Below are 12,040 nucleotides of genomic sequence, written 5' to 3' on the forward strand. Positions count from 1 at the left end.
TGTTTTACACATTGTCTTCTTAAATGGTGAAATCTGTGATAAAAGTCATTTTGATCATTTCAGCACAATAAGCTCAACGAAGTAAGTTCCCAATAGATTCTGTGGAAATGTCAAAGTAAATAGACACAGTGGCAGTAAACTTCAAACGCACTTTCACACAGAGGTATGTGATGAAATCAAAATAAGGAGTAAAAATCGAAATAAGAATATCCCAGCATAAAGAACAGCTAGATGTTAACAATACTTTCCACTACAGTGTCAGTATGTTACCTGCACAATGAGAGGATTCACAAGAAGCTCACTAACCACTACAATCACATGCATGGCAAACAACAGGTTAGAAAAGTAATTGAGAGGCTAACATGGAGTGAAACAGTGTCACGCACAGAAACCTGGAGAGGTGTTCCTGTAGAATCGTTCAAACGGTTTCGCCAAACTCCCAGTGGTCGGCTTTAGGACCCTGCGTCACGACGCACCACAGGCCAATGGGCCATTAGCCGTTGCAGCGCTGTCCCAATGGGCAAAGCAAGCACTCCTATTTACTAAACCGCCTCGTAACGTGGAGCTGCAGCGGTGCCCTGCTTCGACAGCCGTGACCACAGTCTGAAGTGTGAGGAGGGGGAAACACGTTGGACCTTTCGCCGCATCTCCTGCCAGCGTCCGCCGCCGCTGTCCGCTTGGCACGCGTAAAAGACGAGTCGAGCCCAGCTAGATGGGGCTGGGGAAGACGCGTGAGAAACTGCACTCGCTCCGAACGCAAACTCCGAGCCTTTTGGTCAGCGAGCTACCTCAGAAGAAAGGTTCCTTCTCAGAGTGGAGCCGCTACTTTGAGCGGATTTCTCATTTCGCCGTAACGCGACATTATACCGTTCGCACCTTGCGTCACAACAACTAATCGCTACAGTTTAGCGGAGAAACCTGAGATGAAGAGTGGTGGGAGCTCCGGTGCGGTGGAGGTGTGCTCGCGGCTGTGCGCCCCGCTGACGGTAACACTCAGCTGTTTGAACTCCCCTGTTTTCATCCATAGATTTTAGATCTGCCACCGTCATCTAACGGCCCCTCCAGGCTCCGCACACCCGCTGTGTGGTCAGGAGTAGATCACCTTGATCCCTGGGTCTCTTTTCCTCTGGGGAAAGTTGAATGGATTTTCAGGGACACTTAACTGAAACTGGGGTATTGGAGCCAAAAAAGTTTTCAACCCGCTGTTTGTGGCCACTCGGCCAGTCCGCGTAAATGCTCTCCACTTTGATTTTTGCGCAAGAATTGCGTCTGCATGGCGATATTTAAATCGCCGCGGTAAACTCCCTCCAGGATCTGTTTTTATTTGTTTGAAATTGGAAGACACGTGGAGAAGATGAACCTGTGTATCGTCAGTCTTCTGCTCACTTTGGATCTAGCCACTGTGGCGCTCAGTTTGTCCACATGCAGCACGCTGGACATGGACCAGTTCAAGAAGAAGCGCATCGAGGCAATTCGAGGGCAGATCCTGAGCAAGCTGAAGCTCACCAGCCCCCCGGAGGACTTCCCCGAGCCCGAGGAGGTGTCCCGGGACATTGTCGCTATATACAACAGCACCCGGGACCTGCTGCAGGAGAAAGCCAACGACCGGGCGGCGACGTGCGAGCGGCAGCGCAGCGAGGAGGAGTATTACGCCAAGGAGGTGCACAAGATCGACATGTATCCCTTCTACCCGTCAGAGAGTAAGTGTGAGAGAAAAAAAGAGTGTGTGCGGATCTGAATGTGCGTGTGCCTGCGCAAAATGTATGTACTGTATGTGTGCCCACACCTGCGGGTCCCATGTGCAGCCCACTGCTGGATCAGTACCTGAGAGTGAAGATCCAAATAGCTTGTGTGCGTGGTCACGTGTGCGTGTGTTTGTTTTGGAAAACCCGACCCATGCTCTTCTGGAGGGAATGTGGAAACAAGTACTGAAACTCAGACTGCAGAGCCAGCAGACAGTCCCTCTGCTGTACCTTCACACACTCTCTCTCTCTCTCTCTAGCATCAGTAGATCTGGTTTTGAAGGTAATCCCTAAAACTGTTGAACATCTTGCTTATTCGTGTTCAGTCCGACAACACTTTTGGTTGGGTATTAAAATAGAAAATGTTACATCATTCAACACACATCAAATTTAAAGAAGAATTTGGTTAATTTATTTATTTATTTAGATTATTTTTATTAATTAAATTTGTACTTCTTCGCGATTAGCTTAGCCTTGCAGTTCTAAATATGTTTGTACTGCTAACCTCTGCACCACTGTGCCCCCCCCCCCCCCCCCCCCCCCAGGTGTAAATATAATCAGTTTAAAATCATGTCAACATACATTCCTAATAGCAGAGGATTAAATTAAGTCGAAGGTCTTGGTTTTGTTCACACAGGGTTTTGATTTAGATATCTCTGAGTTTTTGAGTTTTCTGTCTCAACCCCACTCACTGGATCAACTTTCTGCCAGAATTGTAATCCCTAAACAACTGACTATGAGGTTTGTGGATTATCCAGAATAACAGGGACAAGATTTGCTGTGAAGGCACATTTGTTCTTACTTCAACCCCCTCAGTTGATCAGGTTCCACAATAAAAACGCTTGCTCACCTGAAAAATCTCCAATATAATGTAAATGGACTGTATTTATACAGCGTTTTCCACTCAAAGTGCTGTTCACCACGAGTTATCTATTCACATAACACCTCTGTGTCATGCTTTTTCTATCACACACTGAGGACACTTTGACACTCAGACTGGAGAAGCTGGGGATCAAACCACCAACCTTCTGGTTACATTGCAGCTGCTCATGTAATGCCACATTATGCGGCTGCAGAGAGAACCCAGTGCACCATCATCCCAGCTGTCAATGAGCTGAACAAACTGTTGCTTTGTCCATGAGTAAATTTCACACGATGGGTCATCCACTAATCAGAGGGTTGGCGGTTAAATTATCTTTAAACTGTCAACCTGCCCTTGGGCTAAACACTGAACCCTGGCAGTGTGAGAAGAATGCATCCATGAAGACAAAGTGCTAGATGTAGGAGCTCTTTGGCATTATTATCACTGAGAAGCATTTATCATGCCCCATTTGTTCCTGTTAACTGTGTCTAATTTGGATTCCCCACATTACTGTTGGTTTTATGAGTAGATTTTGAAACCTGTTGAGGTTTGGTTTTCCCAGAATGCATTTTCAGCGTGGAAGTGTGGTATCGGTGGAGTACTCTAACATTTATATCTATGAGTGTCAGCCTTAATAGATGATTAAACCAAAGTGTGACTATATGTCTGGATTGAATTCTCACTTTCTGTTTTATTTAGTTTTTCACTCTGTACATGGACTTCCTTCTATTGTTCAGTTTCCTGCCACTGCACTCACCTCATCACTACTCAGTTACCCAGTATACATACACCTGCTCACACCTCTCTGTACTTCATGACGATCTTTCCACCATTCATTCCTCATGTAGCCCTCCTGTGTATGAACATCGCCTGTTTCACTTTCTGAGACTGCCTGTGCCCTGTAGGTTTTGCTGCCTTGTTCTTGTTTTGGGATTTTTTTGATATCCTTTGCCTTCCATGAACTCTGCCTGCATTCAAACCTAGACTGTTGATTTGAACTTTGCCTGATTCCTGCATGTGAGTCTCTGTTCTTGGTCCAGTCATCAAACTGGGGGACTTACAACACAGAGCTGATGAAGCCCTGTTTGAGTAATAATCTCTGCTGACAGCCTCTGTGTTGAAATGACCAGCTTCAGTGGTGCCGACCTTTCACCTCCCAATTTGATGAAGCAGATTTGAGCCGATCAAAGAACCATCAGAAGAAAGACATGGCTATAGAAACGAAGAAGTCATTGTAAATGCCATTTCAATCAGGAGAGATTTTCAAATTATCAAAATGTATTGCCATGCAGAATAAGAGATGAAAGTGATGTGAAATAATTTGTCCATTTGGCGCTTAGACCCCTCGTTGTGTCATCAAGGTCGAAAAGGGGTGTGGCTGCAAAGGAACCGACAGAATCTGGTGATATAGAGATCCAGCAGGACGAGTACAGAAACAAGTCCATTGTCGTAATGTTTGTAGAGGAGCGACATGAGTCAGTGTCTGGCCTCCCTGCTGCTGTGAATCTGTAGGCACCACTGGTTGAAAGAGGGGGCTGGTTGCTCCGGGAGACTGAGAACCAAACAGATGAAACTACCGTGTGTCTCTGTGTTTTTTGAACATGTGTTTTGATAAAGTTCTTTATCGTCCTTTTTACTTTCTGAACAAAAATGAATGAGCGTAGTTTTCCACTCGAGTGAACGTCACTTCACCTGCTTCACTGTGTCGTGTCGGCGTCTTGTGTTCGCTCTGTGTATGAGTGCGAGTCAAGTCGTGTGTCAGATTAAGTGCGATATAAAATAACTATTGGAATGTTATTGTGGTTTCCAGCATGGATGAATGAGGCTTTCAAATGAACTGTGATTACCTTTCAGTCGAAGGTTGATTGATAAGTCAGATTAAAAATTGCTGCAGGCTGTGTTTTGATGACTATGAGTATTAATATGAATACGGGGATGTTGATTCAACTTGCTGCAGGTTTCAGTTACACAGAGTAAATCAATGTGTTGAATAGTTATCAGATCATTGACTAGTAGAGAGTAGATCTGAGTGACCTAACATATGATAATCAATACTTAATGGTTCTAAAGTTTGGTTCTGTTATCATAGCTGTGTTGATTTTGATTCGGTCTGGATGTTTTACTGCTCTCCTGTTACTGCTCTCCTGGTCAATCGCACCCAGTTTCTATTATGGTATTTGGGGGGTGACTGCTCTAATAGAATCACAGAGAAGCGTGCATGACTGCAGCTCTGCCTCCAGGGCTCAACTCTGGGCTCTTGCTGATGCAAAAATAAATTAGCACGTTGTTTTGTTTGCCTTGAGGTGTATTTAGCCTTAAATGATATCCTCGGTAAATACCATAAATATAAATAGATTGGGCCTGATACCTCAATTGCAGTACGTCAGGAAAGTATTTACAGGGTATAAATAATATTGACTCAACAGGCAGAGAGGAAGGAGGTCCGAACTGATTCCCATTCATGTGAACTGGTAACACTGGCCAGGTCCTGGAGAAAGATGTTGACAGGAGAGAGATAAAGCAGTTAACCCTTTAGCGGATGGGCTCCTTCACTTGACGTGCCAGCGTGAGTTGCTGTGAAAGTCACACACACACACAGTATCAACCTTATTTGGTTGGGCACCAGGAAGTCCCAAGGGGCAGTGACGTGTGGCCAAACAGGCCTGGGCCTTTACAAACATGTTGGGCAGCAGGGTGAGGGTTTATATGGAAGGTTGGAGATACTGTCCCTGGTCTCAGAGCCATCTATTTAAACCGAGTTCACCATGAGGCATTGTGTGTATACCCCGTCTGCCATTTGCTCCATGGAAAATTCAAGTAGTAGAGGAGGGTCGAGAACACCACTCCACACAAACCACCCCGTCCCTCTACTCAGATCATTTCCTTTCCTACAGCTTTGTCAGTCTATTGGTATTTATCTTCAGGTGACCAGGATGCTATTCTGGGGTCTCATACTGAGATCACAATTTAAATGGCAGCCCGTGTCATGTCTACTCAGCTTTGTGGAAATAGCTTCATAATGTCCTACATGTCTCCTAAGGAGGATGTCACAGTGTGACAGTGTGAAAGTGACGTAATCAGGGTGGTGATTGTAAATAAATCATGGGTGTTACTAGGCAGGGATTGTTCTTGCTTTATAATGACAAAAACAAAATAAAGATGTATTATTTTAAGGACACAATATGATGAAGTTGTGATGTAGTGGTATTAGGTGCAATGAAGGGCATTATACACCGAGGCTGCATATTCATATTTCCTGTTTGGCTTGAAAGTAGCAATTTGAGCAGCTCATGTTCAGTGACCTTAGATGCTACAAAGGTCACACTGAAGAAGACAGTTAAGTTGCTCAGGATTCATCAGCTACTAAACTCAGTCACCACTTCCAAATTTCAAACCCCTCTGACCTCTGTCAGTCAAGTTTGGACGGCTACGACAAACATGTCAACTTTTACATGAACACTGGTTCCTGTGGTGGAAAAGCAGTTACCAGACTAAATTAAGTTTCAGGTTGTTGGGTTAGTGCTTGGTGGTGGGCATGCTAGATGCTTGGTGCGAGCAATACAATACCCACAATACAGTTTGGCAATGCATGACATCAGCCCATTCCAAGCATTTCACTCAGTCACTGATTAAAACTATTCTGTCACAGCCAATGTTTGTCCTTAATGATAAGTAGATAACTGATATACTCCACTGTTTGCTTTGGAAGTACTCTGGGAACACACGCACACGCACACACACACACACACACACACACACACACACACACACACACACACACATTATAGCATGATTCCAGCGTCAGTCCATGTGACAGTGACACGGTGCCCACTGCTATAAATATCCTGTCAGAACACTAATAAACTTGGCAGACATTTCAAACTGCATTTGTCGGTCTGTCTGCCCAACACAGGTCCTCGATCAGTTTCGATCCAATTACAAACATAACATAACATAACATAACATAACATAACTGTCTAATGTCTTCCACAATCATTTTGCAGGACATGTCGTTCAGGTCTTACTTTTTATGCAGACAATGTAACAGTGCCTGTTCCCATTCCAAAGTTCTGTTGAGAAAAATGGTGTTACCTGGTTCAGAGTGGCCCCTGCCTTTGTGAGCTTCTTTTAGGACTTGCCACTGGTGGAAATTATTATCTTATTTAGACGCCCTATGTTTATTTTCAATATCAACTTGTGTAGCTTCTTTTGGTTGTCGTAGCAAAAATGATCGGACTCCGTTCACTAAAAAGGTTTCGGTGTTGGCCGTCTCTGTGAGACTGGGCTCCTGCAGGTTCCACTGGTGTTTGTACTTGGAGTGAGAGAAAATGGAGGATGTGTGTTCATGTTTTGAAGTGAAGATGTAGATATGGGCATGTGACTTTTTATTAGTTTGCCTTGCTGAGACTTGTGTTTGTGTGTTGAGATGTATAGAGCCCAGTGTGCGTGTTGTTGAGCTTGAGTGTGATGGATGATGATAGTCTGAAATCTCTGGCTAATCTCCCCTGCATTTCTCTAAATAAACCCAGTCGTGTGGCGGCAGTAGGTTTGTGGAGGGAGGGTTGTAAAAACAGCCTACACACGAACACAAACACACACTGAGATTCAGGTATGATTTAGTGCTGGGCGTTGGTCCAGACCTGACTAAATCAAGATATCGTTTATTTTTAAATTTTCTATTACAATAGTTTTTTTAGTATTTCACTCAGCATAAGAATAGAGCTTTACACAAGCCACAACATAATACAAGTAACTGGTTTTAATGTTGTGGCTGAGCGCAGGCACTCATAGAGTCAAACTTAAGTTGGAATCAGTGCCCTGTATGAAATCATCACCAAACGAATCTGTATTTGTGGTTAAAACAGAGAGGATTTCAGTAAAATGTCTCAAAGCTTCTTGGATTACTTGCTGATGCCTTTATGATTATTATTATTATTAGAGTTGATTAAAATAAACACACTTGACACTGTAACATCCAATCATGGTATTATTTTTGTTGTCTGAGACTCCCATTGAGTCTCCTGCAGATGTGGAAATAAAATGAATTAACAGCAGCCAGAGTTCATACACTTGCATTAAAATTGAAACATATCACTCCTGTAATGAAATCTCTCTGTTGGCTGCCAGTGCAACACACAATCAACTTCAAAATCCTGTTTGGTAGTTTTCAAAGCACTTAATGGTTACACTTCACAGTAAATGTCTGTTTTTTAAATTCTTTCTCTCAATGTGAATAGAGTTTATTTGAATAAAATGTGCTATATAAATAAAATTGCCATTGCCATAATGTTTCAGGAGGGACCAAGTGGGAGGATAGGAGAGAGGTATATACTGGTTGTTGGGTATACCACCAGTAATTAATTGGTACAATATTTAAATCATACTCTAAAATTGTTTATGATAGTTAAGCCAGGTAGTAATAATTTGTGAGCACCTGCTAGTGCTGGAATTCAATATGGTGCAGTGGTTACACAGCATATAAAGGAGCTAGTTACCATCTGTCTTTCCTGCTGGTTAAACCTCACTTTGACGCTGTCATGTTGTGCTGATGAAGCTGGCTGTGAATAAATCACACACCGTACCTTTCGCCCTGGCATCTCGCAATTTCCACAGTTACTGCCAGGTTGTCGGAGATATTAAGGTTGAGACTGGAGAGGTGGTGTAGGGTGAGACCAGTGGAGAAGACCAAGTCCAAGATGTGGCCACGGCTGTGGGTGCATGGGGAAGTAGAGATGTTGTGTAAAATTGGAGCAGTTGAAGGAATTTTGTTGTGGTTTTGAAATCTGTGATGTTCTGAATATTGAAATCCCCCAGGAGGACAACTGAGAGTGAGATGGGTCAGAAAGTCAGAACACAGAGAAATAGGAGGGATTTGGTCACCAGTCAACTTGAAGGAATGGGGCAACGGTGTACCTTCAGGTAGCAGTGCAGGGGGAAACACTGATGTCATTGATATTGATGCCAGAACGTAGCTTTTTCCTGGACTCGTGTTGTATTTAAATAAAGTTTTAAACAACCTTCACCTTTATGCTGAACCTTTATCCACGCACTGTCCGACACAGTCACACTAATGGGGTTAACAGTCTTTTCAGCAGCGAGACATTATAGCTTTGCACTTGGATTTTCCCACTTGATTTGTGAAGTGAAGACAGACAACACATACAGAGAGAGAGAGAGATGTGCAAACCTTACCTAACACACACAGCCACCCAATCACTGCATAAGAAGGTCCACTACTTGCCAGACTGTCATTATATTTAGTAAGCATACTGACACCTTACTGAAGTGTTCAGTAGGTATTTAGACCAGTTCAGTTTTCACATTGAATCCCATCCTATTTCCAAGCAGACTTTAAGTGAGTGTCCTCTTCAATCCAGGATCTGAACCTCTTTCGTAGCCATCTTTTCTTCAGCTAATGCCCTACTGAGGATATTCTCTCACCTTTATAGTAATTCACAGTCATAGTGTTACTGCCACATTTCTGCAAAAAGTCTGCATGGTAACTGACAGGCAGTCATCAGCTGTGATGACTGCAGTCTAGGCTTATTATTTTATATCAGCAACCTGATGGAGTGATCAGAGAGGGAGAGAAAGCAGCTGTAGGAGGAGATGAAAACTTTAAAACCTCAGGTATTTGCCTGAGTGACAGAACTCACCACAAGTTTGTTGTTGAGAGCCCGTTTTCTGTTCACTTACGCAAGACCTGGACGCTGCTGCCGCTTGAACTGCTCAGCCGCTGTGGCCAAGCTGCATTGCATAACAGAGGGGAGAGACAGAGAGTGATTGAGCGAGAGAGTTAAAAGAATAACAAGTTCTCCGCCAGAACTTTCTTTATTGTTTACAGCAACGGCACATGTCCTGTGTAAGATGACAGTGTTAACAGGAGGGCAGAAGAGGGATTGGTGGTGGGGTGGTGGGGGGGTTGTTGCACTGGCTGGGGCTGGGCTGGGGTGCGGCCAACATGCTGGATGGGACAATGTTTGTGGCTCCGTCTCAGGTTGTTTTAGTAGAGCCTGCTGGAGCTGTGGTCACAACTGTGTGTCATTCACTGAGTGATGAGGCAACGTTTTGCTGCCCAGTTGACACACTGCATCTGCACCCTCCATAGTGAGTGTGTGCATCCCTGCCATCAATTCTCAATGCTCTGTTGCCATATAATGGTGAGCCAGCAACAGTCACTGTGCAGCTCCTCCTGCACAGTGACTGTTGCTGGCCAAGTTCACCCCAGATGAGCACCAAACTCTCAGTGTGCTGTCAGAGTACAGTCGTGGTTTTTAGGAGCAAATGGAATGCAAAGATAGGGGGTCAGGGTGGATGATAGAGGTTTAGCACAATGAACTTCCATGCAGGATACCAGAGATTACCTCCTGTCACAGATTTGCAATGCCAATTTGCCTTTTCCCAACCAAAGATGTGTGCAACTATAGAGGTTGCAAAATCATTTGTCCTATATTTAGAGAAATTTGTTTTATATATTTACTTTGATGTACCTTGGGGCTGTAGAAACAAGTTAATTCATTATTTAAAGCTAATCTTAAACAATGTGATGGGATTCTGTAGAAAATCAAGCTTTAGTGTAAATAATAAAAGCTCACATCCTGGAAACATATTTTAGAAGAAATAAGGTTTCACCATGAAGAAAATGTTATGTAAAGATAAATAGTTGAAAAATGGTGATGCAGTAATAAGCACTGTAACCTTAGGTGTGTGTTTGAATCGCTGAGTTTGCATGTTCTCAATAGCTGCTTTCAAACCATGCACTGAACTCTGGAGATCCTCTGGAGTTTCTCTCATGTGTATGCAAATGTCTGAGTGAGAGCCTCCATAGAGTTTCTATGGACCTTTTGCGCCTGGCCCCTTAGTATAAAGTTTGCAGAAAGTCCTGAGGAGCCAATGTGAGAACACAGCAGGAGATCAGATCATCCGCAGGAGCAGGAGCAGGTGGACTTGTTGATGATGCTTCTAACATGTGACAGACACAAAAATAAAACCAAAAGAATACAAATATCTCTGGATGAAAAAGCAGACGTTGCTTCCTGTCTCTGCCTGTTGCACCCCCCCACACCTGATCGCTCCAGAGGATTTTGTTTCTGTTTTGAACAGATCTGAGCAGAGAGTGTCCCTCTGCGTTGTTCATGAGTGAAAGGAAACCTGTAGAGAAAGTCCGGACCCAATCCTGCGGGGTTCCCCTGGAGGTCATGTCTGAAAATGGCTCATGTGTCTGCGTGGGTTTCTCCCTCAGTCCAGAGGGAAGGGGGTTAGGTTGATTTGGAACACTAAGTTGTACGTGTGGGTGTGAAGGGTTGTATGTTGCAATGTGCTGCGGCGACCTGTCTAAGATGTACCCTGCCTCACACGCAATGTCAGCTGGGATTATTAGTTGTATTTTTGGATTTGCACAGCCAGTGACCAAAGTTCCAACCCCCTGCCTCTATCAGTGCCTGACCCGTGTGCACATGCTGTATGGGATCAGGTCCCTGCATATGTGTGCTTCTGTGTGGCTGTTTTGATTTGTGTTTTTTGTCATGCCTGTGTCTGTTTATCTGTTGCTGGGCACTGGGCCTATGGAGACTGACAGGTCACTGTGGATAGGCCTTCAAAGTAATGGGTATTTTTAGTTCCCAGGGCTTATGTGCACAGTTGTTTTTTGTTTTCAATTTGCTTTTGGCAGGTGAGCGGCTGGGCGGAGGCGTCTGCAGGGAACCAGACAGGCGAGAGCTCACATTCCCTCACTGTAGATCCTTTTCTTTTCCTCGCTTGCTCTCGCCCCAGTCTGTTATCTTACTCTGACTTTTCTTTAAATCTCTCATTTGTGATGCTTCCCTCCCCCTGTCCTCTTGCTGTTTTCATTTTTCTAAATTCCCTCCTCTGACAGTAGCTGATCGCTCCTATCTATGCACTCTGTCCTTGTTTCATTCCTCCTCCTCTGCTTTGTCACAATCACCCCTCTCCTCAGTTGTTGGCTTGTCCCTCCTCTGATCACTGTCAATAGGTCCTCACCACAGCTGACCAGCAGCATGGCGTGAGCCTTGATGTAGCGGAGACTCTCCGACCCAGTTGTCTGGTTGTGACAGGTCTTTACACCTGCTATTTACTGTATGTGTCAGGTGTATCATTTGAATTAACTCATGTTAGAGTCTGGGTTTGTTTCTCAGCTGTTTTCATTGTACATGGCATTTGGCAACGGGCACTGAAATTAAGTTTCCATGGTTATCCTGATGATATCCAGATTTATGTGGAGATCCACTGGTGTTCTAAATCTGGATCACTGTTTAACTACAGCTTGGCTCTGTGGGAACTTCCTCCACCAAATATAGATCAAGCTGAAATACTCATCACTGAGCCGGGACATTAAAATAGGGATGCTGTCCCATTTGTGATTTGGATAACAGAGACAGGTGAAGTGGAATCAAAAGCATATTTCTATCTATTAAAA

At 44.1% G+C, this 12,040-nt stretch overlaps 1 protein-coding gene across 2 annotated transcripts in view; it reads left to right on the top strand.

Annotated features, from left to right (window-relative positions):
- The first annotated feature begins 483 nt into the window (after window positions 1–483).
- tgfb2 (transforming growth factor, beta 2) overlaps window positions 484–12,040 on the top strand; it is a 31,766-nt gene continuing 20,209 nt past the window's right edge. For both annotated transcript variants that reach the window (XM_034611642.1, XM_034611641.1), the window contains exon 1: window positions 484–1,700. In XM_034611642.1, coding sequence (XP_034467533.1) covers window positions 1,355–1,700 — 346 coding nt within the window. In that variant the 5' untranslated portion in view covers window positions 484–1,354. The remainder of the gene's footprint in view (window positions 1,701–12,040) is intronic.

The sequence above is a fragment of the Hippoglossus hippoglossus genome, chromosome 16 (genome assembly GCF_009819705.1).
Source record: "Hippoglossus hippoglossus isolate fHipHip1 chromosome 16, fHipHip1.pri, whole genome shotgun sequence".
Taxonomy (NCBI): Eukaryota; Metazoa; Chordata; class Actinopteri; order Pleuronectiformes; family Pleuronectidae; genus Hippoglossus; species Hippoglossus hippoglossus.